Raw genomic sequence first — 19,934 nt, forward strand, 5'->3', positions numbered from 1 at the left:
ACAATGCAGTGCATCTACAACATGAAATATAATGACACGCATGTTCTATTTATTTTTGGGTTTGGAATAAGAGCATTAGAGAAAAAAAGTTTCAAGAAATGTTTTTATTAAACTTCGGCTCTCGGTCAGACAAGGTAAAAAGTGTTGGTATAGAGTCAAGGCATCAAGTACAAAGTACATATTCAAAATTAAAAACATTTGTTAAAATGAAAAAGGCTATACAACCGAGTGAAATGTCTCAGTCTTGTTCTGCTATAGAAGCTTAACATCTCCCAAGTTCCCTGAATGCACAAAGTTCATCATTAGTATGACATGTCACCATATAAACAACTCAAGCATAATAAAGACATGAATGATAATCACCGTATAGAGCGATAAAGATATTTTATTGAATGTATTAATGTAAAAAGAATATTGAATCAATAAAAAAAGCACATCAGTCCGGTAACCAGGCAGTTTCACTTTCTTCACTGAAGCACAGCTCCTCTGAACTGAAATGTGTGGCAGTAGATCCAGTCTACAAACTGGACCATATGTGTTACTGTTACTTTTCCATGAGTGGGTTCCTGTTTTGTTCATGTGATGCACAGTCCGACCACTGATCAACAGGTGGCGGTGACACACACACACACACACACACACACACACACACACACACACACACACACATACGTGCTGCAAAGCGCCAGCAAAGTCAGGTTTGAAGAAGACTACGAGCACATCGTTCCCGTGCAAACATGATGGCCAAATGCTGGAATGAACATGTTTTGCCAATGTTTTATGAGGAAGGCCTGTTTGGTGAGTAACACTGAATTGAAATGTTGCCTTTAAAAACTCCACATGGCCTCTGTATGATACATCTGTTTCTATTGGACAGATTATAATTTTGTAATCACAAATCTGCTCTAATTCGGTTCAGTAGAAATACAATTTTTCATTATTGTTTGGTCGTTTCTTTTTGCCTCTGTCACCCTTTTTGTTTTGTCTTTTTAAATCTTTGGTAGGAAAACTTTGAGCGGCTCGTTTTCATGCACTTTATCCAGAAAACCCAGATTGAAGTAAGGGTACAGCGTCTCCTTGAAGGTCTCCCTGAAGGTGTAGAGGTGTGTCATGCACTGTGCGTTGTAAAAGGACACCAGGCCCCTCTTGTAGTCAAGGTACACTCCGATCCGGGCCAGCGGCTCCTCCAGCGACAGGACCGTGGGGGGCGAAGTGCCAGCCATGTACTGAATCCCGTAAGAGAGGGAGAGAGTCCAGAAGCCGTTGGCCGGCAGGGCTTTGATGACCCCCTTTCTGGGCACCGACTCTCGGGCCACCCCTACGGTCCAGACTGTGCTGCTGTAGACTTCAATCTCCCAGTAGTGTCGCCCGTGGGTGAAGCCCTGGCTTCCGAGCAGCGACAGGGCAGCGTTGAACCTGGAGGGGTTGTCCTGCACGGCGTGGTTAAAGGTCTGGTAGCGAACACAGGTGAGGGAGGAGGTCAGGCTGAGCCAAGCGTTGGCCGTGCTGGAGTTAAATGTGATGGCGGCTGGAACTACAAACGGGAAAAAGCAATGACCGCACATTTCAACGATTCTTTGATATCACATGATGGTCAGATGATCGCTGTTGGTTTCTGTGTAATGCAGCGCTTGGAGTCAAATGGGGCTCAGAGTGTCACTTAAAGTACCTGGATAAAGGCTTCCTTTCATGGATTTCCACACTCTGTACTGCAGGGGCCCCGCGAACCGGCCCTCGCACAGACTGGGCGGCGTAAACGTAGGTTTCTCAAACTTCAGCGAAGGCCTGCCAACAAAAGCGAAGTCAGAACAGTCTAGAGAGAGAGAGAGAGAGAGAGAGAGAGAGAGAAGAGAGACAAAGCCAATCCAGGATAGAAACCATTTCCCACACTCACCTCTGGAGCAGGACTTTGATGCTCTGAAACGAGACACGAGAATAAACACAGGACAAGAGAGACGGAGACTGGTCATTAGTTTTGTTGTATCTGAAGTAGGAGAAAGGTTTTTTCCACATTACATCAATGTCTGAGCTCACGCTATCCACCCTGTGGGATCTCCCTGTGGCCGGGGGAAAGTCCCACAATCGCTGCCTAAACTATGGCCCGCGTGCCTGAGCTGAACTCCTTAACCGCCAGATCAGCGAGTGAGATCACCGGCCTACATCCTGTCTCCACTCACTGCTCAAGTCTTTTGTTTTTGCACTTCAAATCAATGCAAACTGACAGGATCAATGTGTTTACGACTTTTTAAGAATAGTGTTCAACCTGAAACAGGAAACACAACCTGGTCACGCCCTGTGCAGTTCCTAAATGTCATTGTTGGAGCCTGTTTAACATTAGGGCACAGAAATACCTGACTGACTTGACTTTCGGCCCAAATATTACATCTCTACTGTGTCATTATGATGAGAAAAAAAAAATTGTTCTGGAAACACAGAAGTTTGAAATTAAGAGCTCAGCATTTCTCACAGTCATCATCCCCAGAGCTGACTCATCATGCCGAGAATGATTTCCAGATGGATTGTATTCACGTGCATGATGTTCATATGAGCTGGACCTACCCGGAGCAGAGTGAAGGCGTCCTGCTCCTTCAGCTTGTCCTCGATCTCGTGGACGGCGCTCTGCAGGCGAGAGATCTCCACGCACAGCAGGGCCTTGTGCTCGTCCAGCCGGATCAGCTCTCTGCGCTCCTCCGTCTTCAGCTTCACCTGCAGCAGCTTCTCCTCCTGGTACAGGAACTGGTGCAGGTCGCTGAACTGGGCCTCAATGCGCTGCTTCAGGTCAGCGGTGTGCTCCTGAGTAGGTGGAAGATGAGGAGCATTGCCACTTGTCGTCTTTCCAAAAAGATGCATCCTCTACGTTCGTTTTCTCTGTTGTACTGTAACAATATGTGCTGGAGGAAAAATGATCGCATCTATTTTGCAGACACACCTATTCTCTTCGAGTGAAATCAGATTTTAAGACATGAAATCTCAAACTGGACTTGCGTGTATCTGTGATGGCAGTGCATTAAATCTATGTATGTTTGGAAAGCGTTCCCTCTCACCTTCAGCTTTTTAACCTCGTCCTCGGCTTCCCTGTCACACTGCAGCGCCGTGTTGAGTTCAGCTTTAAGGGAATCCATGGAGCTGTTTAGAGACGCCTAACCAGAGACACAACATCACTATACTGACCTGCTTCTCACTTCAAATACAACGTCACATCTACTTGTACCAATTGTAATGGAGCCAAGACAATACATGAATACACACCTGCAGGGATGTCATTTACAATTTCGATTGAATGTCGTAAACGTTTCCACTGTTACAATAACCATGCACTGAGTGAAATATGCGTACTTATTGAGATGCAACCTAGTGCGTAGAGTTTCGGGAAGTAAACATTCAAACTTCATTGACAGATCAACTGTTTCGACACAAAGCCCAACTCACCCTGTACTTCTGTTCAGCCTCCTGGACACACACCATGGTGTGATTCCTGTGCTCCTGGGAGAGACCACAGACCAGACACACCAGCTCCTGGTCCTCCTCACAGTAGAGCTTCAGCTCCTCTCTGTGTCTGCCGCAGCGTGGGACCGGAGCGGGAACCCTCTCTGCCACTGCAACATCCGCCAGACGAGCTCCGGTCCCGCTCTCCTCCAGACCCTGACAGTAGCTCTCCACGATGTTGGCAACGATGCGGTTGGGCCTGTAGCTTTGCCCGGGGTACACCTTCCTGCACTGAGGGCAGGAGCCTGTGCTTCCCTGAACGGGACCCCGGGGACCCGTCCAGTAACCCTCAATGCACCCCTGGCAGAAGGTGTGGTCACAGGGCAAGGACACCGGCTGCTTGAAGAGATCCAGGCAGATGGAGCAGGTAAGATCTCTGCTGATTCTCTGTGCTGAGCTTTTGGTTACTTTTCCAGCTATGGGAGGCTGTCGCAGCTTTTCCATCGCTGCAGCAAAGTCTCCTTCCTTCGGTTTCCAATTTTTCTTGTCTGTCTTTGTCTTTATCCCCTGGTTTAGTTTTTCCAAGTTCTGCAGATATATTGTCTGGATTTTCTTCCCTTCTTTCTGATTCTTGCTCATTCCTTTGCCTTGATTGTTCCCCTTTGTTCTGACAGTCCAGCTGAACCTCCTCGTCCTTCCTCTCCTGCAGAGTGTGGCTGCTCTCCTCGGCCTCCAGTCTTCCTGTTGATTGTGGGGAAATGAAGTGGGTGGTGCAGAAGCAGCTACAGCCTCTCACGTCCTCAGCAGATAGTGAGTTGATCTTAATGGGCCCCCACTTTTCCCTCCAGACTGACGTCACATCTCAGTCAGGAAACCGAGGCGGACCATGGATATTCTAGCCTTGGCGTGTTTGTTTAGTGAAGTCTGGCCAATAAGTGCAAGAAAGTCCTGCTCCATTAAACTCATAATCTGCTGTAGAGTAACTGCAGAAAAATGTAAATCCATTTTAGTGTGTTTGGGTGTGTGAGACCAACCAGGAGTGGGTTTGAGACCGAGATAAACAAGAAATGTGTGAGCAGTAACAGATTTCCTGTTTCTTTTTATGGCAACGCTCTCTGGCCAGTAAGTAATTGTTGTTGCTGAAGGGAAACCATAAAGAGATTTACACAGAGAAAGAAAAATGTCCTGCAAGCACAAGGCCCCACCATGGGCAAATAAATGCTGCAGGCATCCTCTGAATATCTTTTCCTGATCCAGTTATTAGGACGGATAGTTAGAGCTTCATCCCTGAGGGCTGGAACATCCGTCTAGTAAATTAGAGTTTATTTACAACACGCTTGTTGAATGGTTTCATGTGACTTGGTTCAAGGAAAAAGAGCCTTGACTCAGCATGTAAACAGTTAAACATACTTATGATAATGATAATAATAATAATAATCATAATTCTTTTGTATCACCCTGAATAGCAGAAAAGTGAATGGACCTTGTGATTATACTCAAAGGTCAGGAGAATGAAATTATGATTATGTCAATTTAGAAATGCATGTGCAAGAAAGAGAAATAACAATAAATGTAGCACATGTAACATCCTATCTGGTGAGTAAAGTTCAAGCAGATGTTCTCTTGTTTGAGATGGCATCAGGGCCGCAGCCAGCTGGTCATGTTATGGCCAACGGGGACATCTGGTGTCCAAACTGAAAGTTCAACAAATGAATTACCAAAGTACCAAAAAAATAAAACAAGACCAGTTATTGAATGAAATCCATGCTTTTGTGAGTGAAAAATCTTAAAATATGGGATAATCAAGCTGTCTATTTTCAAAATGCAGTGAAGTAAAAGTAGAAAGAACGATTATTGACTGAAGTGCACATTCTGAAAATAAATATCCAGCATATAACAGGTCATTCAAAGGCCCTGGGACTCAGAACTCATGGAGAAGACAGAAGAGTGCACAAGTGTTAAATAATGGAAATCCAATGAGAAACAAATATGACAATCTCTGTGTGCATTGTGCATCATCCTCCAACCAAAGGTCCTCACCGATTTGTTTCCCGCAGGCCGTGTATAAGGCAAAGATGGGGACGAAAACCGATCAAGCTGTGTGTGTGAGAGCAGGTGTGGTTAAATGTGCTGGTGTGACATCAGTGACTCCAGTAGGTCACCTCTGTTGCCTCCCATTGTGGTTTAGTGGACCACAGTGGATTGCAGACGTGTTTTACTGTATGTGACCTCTGAACTCATCTTTACAACAATAACAACAAAAACATGAATATATGTCAGATACTATCCAATCACCCTTCAATAAATCCAATACATCAGGTCTGGTGTGATGGATGTTGTGTAATGACTGAAAAACATTTGCATGAAGAAAATGGCGCTATAATCTTAAACTTTTATAGACTGCATTCTGTAAGTTAATTGATGGCAGGCAGTGTAATTAATTTGTAACCTTCAGTGGTCCCTAATGAAGAAGACCCTCTTCCGAGCTGCTCAGACCTGCACAAACATAATTAACACAAGACAAGATTAGGGTTGTGAGTTAATTAAAACGTTGACATGCCTTGGCATCGCGATTCCCGTAAACCTCATGTGTCAGTGAAGTTTGAGTGCGGAGCAGCGGAGGGGAAGTGAGGTGGTCATGGTAGTGGGTCCAGTGGGGGAAAAGAAAGATCCAGTTAGTACTTGACCACGAAACTGCAAGTTAGTGAAGCCTCAAAACTCAGACTGCAAAAATTGAACAAGTTCAATTAGATGGTAAACATTGTTAAAGAAGTGCCTGCTCAGCATGTTAGCATTTCATTGTGAGCATGTGTTAGCATGTGTCAGTATACATCCTTTTTTTTTTAATTTAACCTTTTTATATTTGCGTAAAGCATTATATAACACTATATATAATAACAAAACCTTTAATGTCCTCTTTCCTATTGGGCTGTTTATCCTCATCTCCCCCATTACATTAACACCACTAAGTCAAAAACAGGTTGTAATGTCACGTTGCTATGATCATGTTTCATACAAAAGGAGGAGCAGTGGATATTTGAGGCAGAGCGAGAGACGAGTGTAAATATATGCACGAATGTGTGCAGCCATGCGTGTGAGTGTTAGCGACAAATTCTGAGAGAAAATGCAACATTCATGAGGACGGAGAGGAAATAGAAGACACTCCCTTTCACAGATACAAATACACTCACAGAGAAGGCACATCTGCACCAAACACACACCCTCAATTAAACTTTGACGTGTTAGGCAGCGGGGAAACTGGAGGCTAAAAATAACCTCAATTTCTGCAGGAGTGGAAGACCTGTGGGCCGATGAGAGGCCAGACTGTAATACTAATACTCTAAACCTTTCTCCAGTGGCAATGTTGGTGGTAAACAATGGTTAAAAAACTAATTAACATTTTACATTTCTTCCATGTTTAGTCTTGCTAGTTGCATGGCTAAAGTGACTTTGATGATCGCCGGATATTTACTTTACGATGGTCATAAAATGTATTATTATAATACCTCTAATGACACACCTGTCAACCTCTATTGTTTGCATGCATTGTTTATTAGCAAATGTTAATCTAAGATTATGAACACTTGATAGACATTTTCCCTGCTAGACATCAACATGTTAACACTGTTATTGCACAATGCAGTGCTGGTGTCTACTCCAGTGCTTATTTAGAAGTGAAATAGATATTTAATTCTTTCCATCTGCTCAATATCTTTCTCTTATCTCTCTCCATCCCTCCTTGTAGATCTTCTTGTCTGTTTTGTGGTCAGATTCCCTCTGGTAATAAAGCGCCCCCTCATCCTCATGACGTTCATGAGATTTGGGAAGAGGCACTTAAGCAGATGCAGAAACAATGTCTGAATATATTTTGGGCTCAGGAGGCCGCCACCCGCTCGTATTCATTTACCTTCCAAGTTAATGTGAAACCACAGAAGGAAGCAGGTGCACAGCACAGAGTGTGCTCTCATCGGCATAAAATGTCATATTTCAAAGTCAAATTAGAGTAATTGTGCAGCGTTGTGTCATTTAGACCTACATGCACCTGTTTATTCAATGTTGATGGAAGTAAATTGTTGTTTTCTATAGTTTCAGAACAATTGGCAAGAAACCAACAATCAACCTACATGTATTTCAGCCACAATAACTATTGTAATATTTACATATGAGCACAGAAATAACAAAAATGCAGCTACAAATTCAAATAAGTGAGTATGTATTAAAATTATTTTCTTCTTTTATTTATATTATTTTAACTGAGCATCACAGCCAAGTGCACTGAGCCATAAAATCATCAAATCTATTTGGACAGTATGTGAGCAGGAAACACAACAAATACTTGTTAATTTCCTCAGAGAGTCTGAGTTTGAACTCCTACACCATCGCTGCAGGTTTTAATATGTCTGGCATTTCCAATAACACGTGTCACGATGTGAACACCTCATCACCACCTCGCTCTCTTCTGTCGCTCTATAAATTGTTTGGCTTGTCTTCACTTGTTGAGAGCAGCTCAGGCTTCGATGCTCTTTCTGTGTCTGTTGAGCACCAGAACTCTCCTGCAGATCACGGACTGAATCGCGTTTTAAAGCTTGGACTCGTCAGGTTTAAATGTTTGTTAACCTCTACTTGTGGTGATTGTAGTGTTGTAGTGTTTATTCCCTGCTCAGTGTGAGAGCTCAGCCCTCTGAGCATCTCTGCTCCTCCTTCAAATAGCTTTTTTTCTCCTCTGCCTCTCTGCATGCTGCTGCAGATCACCTCAGAGTCGTTTGAAGATCGCGAGTGGAGGAGAAGGATTGCAGCGGTTTATTCTAACGGCAACACACATCCAGACGCAATGCAGGTACAAGAAACATTTACTGCCATATGCTTTCATTTATTAATTGCAGTGACAGACTAGCATGCAGAATGATTCATCATCTACCAATAGTACTTTTTTGCTGACATACTCTGATCTTTGTACTTTCTAATTTATCTGCGGTTGCAACACTTGAGTGAGCAACATAGAGAAAAAGCATTTGACAGTACATTTTAGTGAGGCATGTTTTGTGGTTTCCAGTGTTTGAAAGAAGTAGTCGTCTAATCTATGGGATATGCTGTAAGTAATATAAACATACTCGGTAACAAGTAAAAGTCCTGCATTTAAAGTTAATGTACAGCGCTATTGTCAGCAACATTTAAATATACTGTCGGTTTGGCATTACTATTATTGCATTAACAGAGAAGCAGCATTTAATGCTGCTGGTTGATAACTTTTACTAGTTTATATGCTGATTGATTGTCAGGTATTTGACTACACTTCCATGTCGGTGTGGATCACAATCTTTGAGGGATGTTTCCAGCACCTTGTTGAATATGTGAAACTAGCCATGACAATGTCTCTTTCGCAACTGCACTGGAAGAAACACACAATCTTAACAGATATTAGGTTGTGTGATATGTGGAATTTGTTCAAGGATTGTGTGTGTGTGTGTGTGTGTGTAGATAACATATGTGATGATCAGTGGAGGATGCTCGCCCACAGCGTGCATGATGACTTACATGATCACAGGTAGCGGCTCACGACTCCCCAGAATGGCTTCAGTCCTTTGAATAATGCAGCGCTCCGGATGTGAACACCCCAAAAAAACCTTCTCCTTCAGATCTGTTATTTAAATGAGTCACAGATGATTCAATTGGACTGATGTTTTATCGTTCTGTTTTCACGTTCTTCGAGTGTAAGTCTTAGTGTTTCATCAGTCATTTTTCGCCTCACAGTGGCAGCCAAGTGTGATCTTTTATTGATGCGGTTTTTGGGAAGGTGAATTATTGAGCGACATTCTCAATGTTCGGTATGCTTCGGCATCCTGTTATATTCAAATAGGGGACAGAGGAGCTACCCTGATAGCAGCCCTATCTATTTTCTTGACAAAGTCTTCACGTTGCACCCTCGTAAAGCCCTTTTATGACATGCAAGTGAAAGACAAAAAAAGCCACTAAAGGAGGGAAGAAGCATCTGAAAGGCTGACCATATGATAGTGCCAAGCAGGACAGCACATTGTACAATAACACTGATGGTGGCTATGAGTCAACACTCTATGGGAGCGAACAAACAAAGAAAACAAATAAGCAAAATGAAAAGAAACAGAATCACACAAAACACAAAAGCCTCACAGTTATCAACCTTAGATTATTACACTGTCAATAGCTTGTGCTATTTATATCAGAAATTCAGAAATGTAAAGTTTTATTATCACTGAAATATTAATCAGAGCACAGAAACACTGAGTGTGCGTTCGGGTGAGAAGAGAAGATGTTTTGTGGTGGTGAAAATAACACATGTCCCTATTCTCATAAGTGCTCATGTTCCAAGAATATTTGATTTTTCGATTCTAATTCTTTTTCTGGAAAGTATGCACATTTAAAACTTCTTTTATATTTCTTAATCTGTATAATGCAAAAGTAGGCAATGTTAGGCAATATTAAAATATGCTTGAAACAAATGTAGCATGTAGGTTCAAAGAGTCTGAGGGACTTACAATCACGTCTTTTTATCTCAGCATTTGAGTGTTGGAGTATTGATTACTGAGCTATCAAGCTCACAAGTTGGCTGGATGTCTGTGTGTTGATCCAGCTTCACAAGAGCTTTGCGAAAGTAAATTTCACCACAGAAAGCTATCAAAGCAGATCAATCTTGCCAAACCTACTGTTAAGTCGCACCACATGATTACAAATATGTAACTTCTCCTACCTAAAAGGCTATAATGGAAAGTTGGATTGCCACGACGAGAGATGGATGATGATGATGATGATTGACACTTATAATCAAATATTGAGTCATGAATATGAACTACACAATTGACTCAAAGAAATCAGAAAGAAGGAGAGGAAGCTTTAGGCTTTTGCTAAGTTTGGACAAACATACAAGGAGTTTGCTGAACACGTTGGCTGCTATGACAGCTGGGTTGTGCGTCCGGGTTTCAAGGCAGAGCGGCTTGCTCTCTTGTTCCCGCTGTGTTCATGTGGACCTTCTGGTCGGGACCTTTGAAAGTGTTGAAGCACCGTGAGGTCTGTCTTCTGTCTTTTCTCTCTCAGAGGACAGTCTCTTTTCTGTCTCCCTCAGGGCGATGGAAAGACAGTGGATGGCGGCCGGCTGCCCGATGCCAACGGGACCGACCCAAACCCGGGCGGACAGACGGACGGCTCCAAGTGGGAGAAACCACGGCTCACCCGTAAATCTCTGATGAAGTGTTGTCTCGTCAAGTGGATTATCGCGAGTACCACGCAACAAGGCCCAGGTACAGACACGCAAAGATACACAAACAACAATAATACAGGACATTGAAAATGTGCATAATGGTGTGTGACAGCAGGGCCAGTGGGACGATGACGCAGCAGGGGGGCTGGCCTTCAATCTGCTGCGCTACAGAATAAATGAATTTTAAAGCATCTCCACTCCACACTTTATATTTGTGTGTTCTCGCCCTTTTCCCCTCTACTCAGTGTTTACTGCACAGCTTTCATGTATACTCTTCATTTCAGCAGCTAATCAATCCATGATTGGATCTCTGCCGCTTTGCCTCTCAACACCATTCAGCTCCAAAGAATTAAGTTTGATCCACTTTCTCTTTCTCTCACAGAAACACAGAACTGCTGTTGTGCTTTTGTCTTGACTGCTTCACCTCCTAGAGATGATATCCAGTGCTACTGTAGGGTTAGCAGGCTAAATCCAGAATGTAAAAGATACCTGCGGACGACATGCTGGATTGCAGAGCCCTGGAGCTCCGCCCCCGCTGCTGCACAGAGCGCCTTTCGCTTGTTCCTTCAAAGTTTGTTAATAATGAACGTGTCACATGCCCACATTGCACCAAATATGACAAATCACTGCCTTGGTTAAGTCTTTTTTTTTCCTCTTAGATTAAAAGCAGTTCACGTGAAGAACAGATGGACAGGCAGACCCTCGCGTTAGAGTCAGATGACGGACACACTGCCTTCCACCGACCGCCCCTACATGCCCCCTTTTCTCATGGCTTATTTAGATTATTAACACTGTCCTGTGCAGGCAAACTGTGTGCATGCACTTGACCGACAGGAGCAGTATCTCAGAATTCACTTATTTCAACTAATACTGTATACGCTCCCACACCACCTTCCGATACTTTAATCAGCCCGAGGGACAAACACACTGATGAACAAACAAAATGTCTCCTCTGCAGTTTCCAGAAAGGACCAGCTGTTGTCATTCACTGCTTCTCTCTGCCAACAAACAGATGGCCATGTGCCTCGGACAGGACGTTGATGAAAACAGTACCAGGACAAATTATCTAATGGCTGACAAACCATCATGCCACACAGGCTAATTATACAATATACATTATATATTATACATACACGTATACATATATTAGACTGTTAATTTGAAGTTCAGCAAGGATTTGATCTTTTTCTTTTATTTATGTAGCCTTTAAGTATATTTGCAGTATGAAACTTTGAATTGTACTCTACTAGCTGAAATACATAATTGTTCTACATTTTCTACTTGATCATTAGTTAAAATGGTAATATTTGTTGAGACTTTAAGCAGAACTTCACCATATTCATAACAACTTGAACGCCCTCTTCTGGTGTGTGAACATTATAACAGAGTGTGTCCTGCAGCTGCTCCCTGTACAGTAAAGAAGGTCTGCACTCACACACACACACTCAGATTATCACATGCAGAACAACCCAACACTAATAGACTAACTGCTCAATGATGAAATCAATGTTGGCTTCTATGATGCAATGCGTTACATCTTTTATACATGACAGTTGTTGCAGTTAGGAAGGTGAGAATAACACAATCATCAGAGGATGTTACACTTTAATGCTGTAAGATCTTAAAGCAAAGGTTTTAAGATTACTATGTATTTGTTTGCGGTTTCTTTGTTTTTAGTTTTCAGCAATTTCTGAATTGTCGGAATATTTTGAAGAAAATGTGCAATATTTCTTTTTTATTGTGGCTGCTGCTGCTCATGTCATTGATAACTATATCAGAGAGGAAGCTAGCTGTCCTATGTTATTATTATTACTTTCTGCAGTCATATCAGCTGTTAAAAGATCATGGAAATACTGCTTTAAAAACAATATTTTGAATGGCTGTCATACAATTGTAGTGTCATCGATGCACATTTTGAAACTATGTTTGACAATTCAATTCAAAGGTTCAGTGCAACTTCAACCAAACTGATATGAAAGGGCAGGACGCACAATGCGAGGTGTGTATGAAGCCTTTCCAAATTCTTGTCCAAAAAAAATGCATAAAAATCAATAAAATAGCTAAAAGCACGCAGTGAGAAAAAGACTAAGAGAGCGCGGCGTTCAGGGTGTTTAATTGTGTCACGAGAACTCGTGTGATGGCTTTTGATAGATTGGCTCAGGCTCCAAGCCCTAATGCTGCATCGTCTGCATCTCTGCATGCTTAAGTTACCTCACTCTTGTCTGTATTTAAAAGAAGAGCTGGGACAGATCAGCACTTAAGATGCATTAAACAGTATAATGCTGCATTATTTTTATTGCAGGCAAGTTCCCACATGAGCTCATACATCTTGCATGTTGTGTAATGGCTGAGTGTGTTTCTGTCCGGTGAAGTAGGACCAGCCCACACATCAGAAACACGGCAAATGGGGTAACCACTTGCAGCATTGTATTGACCTGGGCGATCCATCACCTCTGATCTCACGTTTAACACCCTGGCTCACATAAGGCTAAGTTAAGCGTATTATTTTGGAAGGTCCCTTGTGTCCCGTGCAGGACAGGTGCACCTCCTCCGGGTGAACTGTGTGCTCTGTTACAGCTGCATCTTGAACTGGGATAGCAGCACTCCGAAACCACAAAGCCAATGTAATGCTGCGGCGTCAGTTTACCATTTTATGTCACATGCTGGCGTGTTTTGGCAAACGCGCCTTCATCACAGCGCCACAAGAGCAATAATAAACAATGTAATAAGCAGCTTTTATATAAATAATACAAACTGCATTCCACTATGACATTAAAATCTCCCTCTGAAATCTCAAATGGACACATAGGGCTGTAGTATAGCGCTTATCTTTGGAGTTTTGCATCTTTGGAGTGGCACCATCTCAGTTCATTAGATATCTCGTCAGTTATTTTATTTGTATTATTTATTTGATTCAAACATTACGAACAAGTCCATTTACATAAACCCTCCCCGTCCATCGAAATGCATTTCTGGCCTGCTTTCTCTCCCTCTTCTGAGACCAGTATTTTACCTCTCAACAATTGATTTGTCCTCCACCCCCGCTTTGTACTTTAACCGAGTCCATTATGTTGTGCAGAGTCATCAGCTGTCAACTATACTCCTATTCTTCTTCACTCTCATTGTCCTCATTATCATCACAAAAACACTTAACAACAACAAAACGTGAAAAAGGACTTTTAGACCACCAACACTCTGCATGTGTGTTATGCAGGGCTTTTAACAGAGGCTACAAATTGACCTCTGAGGTGTGCAGCTGGCTTCTGTAGCACAGATGTTAGTGGCATGATCCTAACTACAATGTCATAAACGGAGCACACTTTTTACACTTGCTGCGGTCACAGTGTGTTTTTTTTTCCGCGCTGAGTGAGTTATTGAGCTTGTGTACGGCTGAACGACATCGTAGACACAAACAGCGCCACACAGGGCAGGGCCGGCTCCTTCACTCTAAGTGCTGTTCATATCCCAGCCATCAGCGGATGTGGATCAATGCTTGTTTTTTACAGCTTTGCATCCTTTGAAATGACTGAGCAAATAAAGACAGCTCAGACTTTCAATCAGAGAGTATTGGTAAAGAAATTCCTTTAGTGACCAACCTGAGACGCGCTCGCGTACACTCAGCTCAGGACGGGGTGAGAGGAGATGGAGAGAGTGGAGGGTGGAGCCCCTGAGTTGATGGGAGTTGTGGAAGGGATCCTAAAATGAACTGGCCATGAGGTGAAATGCCAGCGAGTAGTAAGAGAGATGGATCGTTTGCGAGTGGAGAAAGCTTTGGATCGTTTTGGGGGATTGACACTCCATGAATTTGTCATTTCTTTACATATACGTTGAACTTGTTTTCTTAAAAGAGGATGCTATGCGGGCAGCCTTCGTGGTCTAAATGGTCGGTGGTTTAAGTTAGGGCTTTCATTTAAGTGAAGATAACTGCTGATGCCAGTTAAAGCACTTATTAAAACGGACGTGGCTGGAGGAAGTTAACGTTAAGATTTTTAACAGAGGCTTTCGCACTGGAGGTATCTAATGCAAGGCAACGATGGAAGTGGATGGCATGGAAGTAATTGCCGTCGTTGTTATTCTTGGAATGTTTTATGTCGTGCTCAAACAGTTTGGGGTTTGGGAGCCCTTGTCGCTCGAAGGTAAGACGTCATGAATTGTTTGTGTGTTCACATTGTGTCTTTGCTGTTTTGTGCAGCATTAGAACAACAGTGTTATTTTGTTGACCGTGAAAGTGGTACTTAAATGATGAATAAGTGCAGTCCCACGAGCTTACTGTAAAATATTAAAAGACAGGTTCACATTTATTTCTGCACTTACATATAAACATGAAAAGAGTTGTAATTGTTCCTTTTTTTCATAATGGGAATAAATATTCGCAGCAACCCAAAACTCTTCCGGTGCACAAAATGTCACGTTAATGTAGTTTTAAAAGAATCCTTTAATAACGTGATCACCATGTTGGTAACCTGCAGACTTCAAAGCAATCCTTTTAACAGTTCTCTCTTCTTCCCTCCTCATTTCTTCATCACCATCTCCTCCTGGTCTCAACTTCCTATTTGTGTTTTTGCTCTTATAAAGATGGTGAGTACCTCCAGTGGTATTCCTCTGCGCTTTAGCTTTAAGTTTAATTCAGTTGTCTGAATCCAGTCGTCTCTGTGACCTTCTTCCGCTCCATTGCTTATTGTATGATGATGCTAATGAGATGAATTATGGCTGCATTGAATTCAGGTGTGGCATTGTGCAAACTGCTGTGCAACGTCATCATTGTTATGAGTGACACCTGTGATAATAGGGCAAGTGTCTCAAGTCACTCTTTACTTTCCATCATTTTACTCAAGTGTCAGAGTCCTCAGTGTGTGAACTAAATACTCTTTATATAATATTGACCTAAACATGTCCACAATGGAGCAAACATAAGCGGTAGAAGTAGTTGTATTTCCTCCAACTATCTTAATTTCTTCCTTCCACTATTTCTTCTGATAATTGTTCCCGCTTCTGAAGCAAATAATTAGCTTGAGACACATTTTGCTAAAAATGTGGCTTTACACTTGCTGATAATTTTAAAATGTGTCAAAAATGTGAATTTGTTCTTTAGAGTAAACAGTTGTTTGTTCATTCTGTAAGGAATAGATGAGTGAGAGATTGGGAGTTATTTCAGACAAAGCCAAAGTGTCCACAATGAGAAAAACCTTTTTTCCCTTCACATACTGCTCTTACCTAAACTGTACATCTGCCTGTTTCCTCTAACCACTCTGAGCTGCAATCCTCTTTTACTCTTAATTGTTATAACTTCTGTATGAAAAAGTCCCAACATCATCTTCGTTTCTTCATGTTTAATTAATGCTGTTTATTCTTCTTGTCTCCTTTTGTCTCTCACCCTCCTTGTCTCACCTTTCCTTCTTAAAACTCTGTTTTTGTTTGTGTAAAGATGGTGAGCATTGTTAGTTGTGTGCTGTTTATTTCTTTGTCTCCCATCTATTTATGATTTTCCAGTATACATAACACTCCCTTCCATTTCTTTCTTTCATGTCTTACTTTTCTTTCTGTCCTCTTTTCTTCATCCTCGTCTTTCCCACTCCGTCCTTGTCTTCTCTTGTTTCTCGCTGACAGAAAACTGCGACAGCGACTTTGAACTCTCGATGGTGCGTCACCAACCGGAGGGTCTCGATCAGCTGCAAGCCCAGACGCAGTTCACAAGGAAGGAGCTTCAGTCGCTTTACAGAGGCTTCAAAAATGTATGAACACAATCGGCACAGTTTAACCAAACAAAAAGGAGTAAAGGCAACTTTCTGGCACAATTAACAATTTCTTTCCACCATTCTTAACCACACGGTGTCATGCATATGGGTGTGTATGGGAGTATGTAGGTGTAGACATCACATGCATGATGTGTTCACGGGTTGTCTTCGTCATGACGTTTTATTCCAGAAATTCAAGAAAGTCCAATTGTAGCAGAAATATTGTCATTGATATTGATGATTTTTCTCTATTTTCAAAGGTTTCTGGTCAAGTAGTGACTCATTATGAGCACAACTCTGGTGCTTTTTTGTGATTCTTTGTGGAGAAACTCAGTTTTACAGATCTGTCGATTTAAGAAATCAATCAATTCATTGGTTGACAAAATTGGACAAGTGTTGCTATTTTTCTTTCTTGTGATCGCTCAGATTTTTGTTGTGGAGGTCTTCTTGGAGCGGTCTTCAAACAGAGGTTAGGAATAACTGGTCTCTGCCAACAATTGAAAAAAAAGGATATCTGTAGATGTATATGTCCTTGACAAATTTTTTGACCATAAGCAATATTTTAATTGAGCGTGTAGAAGAGTGCAAGCTGATTTTAACAAAGCCGGCTCCAAAGTTAAACATATTCAGGGATGTCTGATATCTTAACAATACACATAATGATCTGTGGTAAGAAATGTTCAGTGTGAAGATTTTAAGAGATTTTAGTTTTCAGCACCGGATGTTCTCTGGCTTTGTTCTCTGTTCTTGTTGTGCTGTTGTAGAACTTCTTGCATTTAATGTTAACTAGTGTGTACCTGTGTGCCAGAAGGCTTTTCAAAACTACTCTGGCGTAATTGGATTGTAATGATTTATAAAAGTGCACTAAAGGCTGCAGTACATTTTGCCCCTTTGCCATTTATGAATCTTTTGGATATCTTGCTCTTGTTTTCCCTCTAGTGGCCATAAACCTACACTGCAGTCAGCAACTGTGTGCACAGCACGATACACTAATGGAATACCAGTCTTACTAACTTTAATACTCTGTTATTCTTATAATATAACTGCTATTTTATTCATATTTAACATATACTAAAATGCACCGAGCTGAATGCTGTAAATGTGTTTTCCTCTTAACAGGAATGTCCCAGTGGGCTAGTGGACGAGGAAACCTTCAAGACCATTTACTCACAGTTCTTCCCTCAAGGAGGTACAGTATGTAACGCATGTTAACTGGTATCATAAAAGTATATGAAAGATGTCATCATTTACTTGTAAATATTGCTACTGTTTGACATACCAAACTGAATGAGATGAGCAAAATTAGTCATGGATAAAATGGATGTTTTTCAAGTATATTACACGTTCATTATCCGTTCTCAGATGCGACCACGTATGCACATTTCTTATTCAACGCGTTTGACATGGACAGAAGTGGCTCCATCCGGTTTGAGGCGAGTTCACCGCCAACTTTACGTTTGTACTATAAACCAAAAAAATAAGAACGCTAATAATGAAACTTTCTGAAACCTTTCTCAGGACTTTGTGATAGGATTGTCTGTGTTGCTTCGAGGCTCCGTTACAGAGAAACTTCGATGGGCGTTCAACCTGTACGACATCAATAAAGACGGCCACATTACTAAAGAGGTACATTCAATATACAATTCTCTTTTTTCTTTTCGAGAAACCGTACCAAAACCTGTGACAGTTTTTCTGTATGTCTCTCTGGTCTCCTGCAGGAGATGATGGCAATAATGACGTCCATTTACGACATGATGGGCAGGTATACCCTACCCAGCGTACGAGACGACTCTCCCTATGAGCATGTGGAGAAATTCTTCCAGGTATTTTATCTTTGCAACTGAACCACACAGCCTAATACCTCTGGCATCTAAATGTACTGTTTTATTACAAGCACAACCTTAGTTGCATGTAATAAATGTTTTAGACCCTTCTCTCTCTCTCTCTCTCTCTCTCTCTCTCTCTCTCTCTCTCTCTCTCTCTCTCTCTCTCTCTCTCTCTCTCACTCTCTCTCTCTCTCTCTCTCTCTGTCTCTCTCTCGTGACGCACGTTTGTCATATTAGTAAAATTGCATATTGGCTTAAATATGAAACGTCTCCTTTTCATGTCTAACTTTTTTTTTTAGAAAATGGATCGAAACAGAGATGGAGTGGTGACTATTGATGAATTCATAGAAACCTGCCAAAAGGTAATCCAATGATCAAACTGAAGTGACACACGATGCATCGTCACGCACAAACAACACAATGTGTCTTGCGTCTGCTTTCTGCTCTCAACAGGATTCAAACATAATGGCTTCCATGCAGCTCTTTGAGAACGTCATCTAGTTTCTGTGCATCAGTAATGCTGCATAGCGCTTCCAGCTGCGAGCATCTGGGCCCGAACTCACTTCATCCACCTTGAAAAAGACAAGAAAAACGGTGTCGTGCAACACATTTTGACATTTTAATACACTGTTGCTTTTCCTGTCAAAGGGAAATGTGAAGAATTCACCAAAATCACTGAGGGAAGAAATGTTTCTTTGCATGATAATTTAGTTTTTGCACATGATCAAACCAGCTGAGCATGAGTGCTTGCCCATCATCTAAAAGCATGTGATGCAAACCACATTGACCACTTTGAAACTTGGGCAAAACAGAACACTTGGTTACTGTGTTGTACTGTTAAGAAAGTCATCATGTTTCTCAGTTCTCTTGTGTCGACATGGTGCCCCGTCATTGTCACGTTGACTCAAAACCTGCTGAAATAAATATATACCTTCACACATGCTGATAACTCGACTGACTAGCTTCTCTTTTTTACGCAACACACAATGAATAGTGAAAGCAGTGAGACGTCCACTTTGTGTCTACTTTGAAAATAAAATAGAAATAAACTCTTAATTCAACGCAGACGTTAAACATCTTGCAAATGAATACATCAAGCGTGATGTATTTTTAGTTCTGTAACTTTACAGCTGCTCACCAGCAATAAAACACATTTATATGGGACTATTCAATGTGTCAAGACGGTGTGCGAGGGATCTTGAACAAACCGCCTCTTGTCCAAAGTGTGCCCTCAAGCAGATGCTCCACACCCGAGACACAAAGCAAAAATAGCTCTTTGATTTCTCCTGAAAGCATTTCCCCCAATTTGTAGAGTTTTGACCAGTCTCTTTTCTCTAAACAGTCGAGCCTCTTGTTCTCTGTCCGCCGGGCTCTCTGACTTGTTTGTAGCATCACTAAACGATTAACATTCTTAGAGCCAGCTGTCACTTTGCTGGTTCCACTGAGCAGAAGATTGTTTATCAGACTGGTATTTTTTTGTCTATATCCAATATCTTTAACATCTTGATGCACACAGGGGAACAGATCAACGTTTGTTCTCATGTTTTTTCCATCAAAGATACAATGCCACATAAGGATCAATACGTTGACTCGACCGTCTCTTAAATTGTAAATATAAAAGAAAATACTTTTTTTTTTTAAATCATTTTTTTTAGATTTTTGTTCTATGTTTCTTTCACTAGTTGAGATGTTCAGAAACACAACATGCTTTGAGGT

The 19,934-nt window shown here is 41.7% G+C and overlaps 2 protein-coding genes across 5 annotated transcripts; one reads left to right on the top strand and one right to left on the bottom strand.

Moving 5' to 3' along the window:
* Positions 1 to 62: 62 nt before the first annotated feature.
* Positions 63 to 4,214, bottom strand: trim69 (tripartite motif containing 69). Its single transcript, XM_068573439.1, has 6 exons — positions 3,430 to 4,214; positions 3,045 to 3,140; positions 2,560 to 2,793; positions 1,895 to 1,917; positions 1,670 to 1,785; positions 63 to 1,534 (listed from the first exon to the last, which is right to left on the bottom strand). Exons 1-6 carry the CDS (start codon positions 4,063 to 4,065, stop codon positions 990 to 992), a joined length of 1,650 nt encoding a protein of 549 aa, XP_068429540.1. The 5' UTR covers positions 4,066 to 4,214; the 3' UTR covers positions 63 to 989.
* Positions 4,133 to 19,165, top strand: LOC137783481 (calsenilin-like). 4 transcript variants are annotated; one of them, XM_068573444.1, is made up of 10 exons: positions 4,133 to 4,236; positions 8,174 to 8,263; positions 10,523 to 10,697; positions 16,265 to 16,389; positions 17,512 to 17,581; positions 17,755 to 17,825; positions 17,911 to 18,018; positions 18,111 to 18,215; positions 18,518 to 18,580; positions 18,672 to 19,165. In XM_068573444.1, the coding sequence occupies exons 2-10, from the start codon at positions 8,258 to 8,260 to the stop codon at positions 18,717 to 18,719; spliced, it is 771 nt and encodes a 256-aa protein (XP_068429545.1). In that variant the 5' UTR covers positions 4,133 to 4,236; positions 8,174 to 8,257; the 3' UTR covers positions 18,720 to 19,165. The 4 variants fall into 4 exon arrangements, with proteins under 4 accessions (XP_068429545.1, XP_068429543.1, XP_068429544.1 ...); XM_068573442.1 differs by lacking the exon at positions 4,133 to 4,236 and adding an exon at positions 7,970 to 8,025; XM_068573443.1 differs by lacking the exon at positions 4,133 to 4,236 and adding an exon at positions 7,984 to 8,033.
* Positions 19,166 to 19,934: the final 769 nt, after the last annotated feature.

The sequence above is a fragment of the Clinocottus analis genome, unplaced genomic scaffold (genome assembly GCF_023055335.1).
Source record: "Clinocottus analis isolate CAN_PGR_092001 unplaced genomic scaffold, fCliAna1.0.p SCAF_13, whole genome shotgun sequence".
NCBI lineage: Eukaryota > Metazoa > Chordata > Actinopteri > Perciformes > Cottidae > Clinocottus > Clinocottus analis.

What these genes read in the sequence shown, in the direction of transcription:
- trim69 (XM_068573439.1), bottom strand. Translation starts at nt 4,065, where the DNA reads ATGAGCAAGAATCAGAAAGAAGGGAAGAAAATCCAGACAATATATCTG. An exon ending in AGGCTGAACAGAAGTACAGG is followed by an intron (nt 3,141 to 3,429) that starts GTGAGTTGGGCT and finishes GTCTCTGGTTAG; the next exon opens with GCGTCTCTAAACAGCTCCAT. An exon ending in GAAAGGAAGCCTTTATCCAG is followed by an intron (nt 1,535 to 1,669) that starts GTACTTTAAGTG and finishes TCCCGTTTGTAG; the next exon opens with TTCCAGCCGCCATCACATTT.
- LOC137783481 (XM_068573444.1), top strand. An exon ending in TACCACGCAACAAGGCCCAG is followed by an intron (nt 10,698 to 16,264) that starts GTACAGACACGC and finishes TCTCGCTGACAG; the next exon opens with AAAACTGCGACAGCGACTTT. An exon ending in TTTACAGAGGCTTCAAAAAT is followed by an intron (nt 16,390 to 17,511) that starts GTATGAACACAA and finishes TCCTCTTAACAG; the next exon opens with GAATGTCCCAGTGGGCTAGT.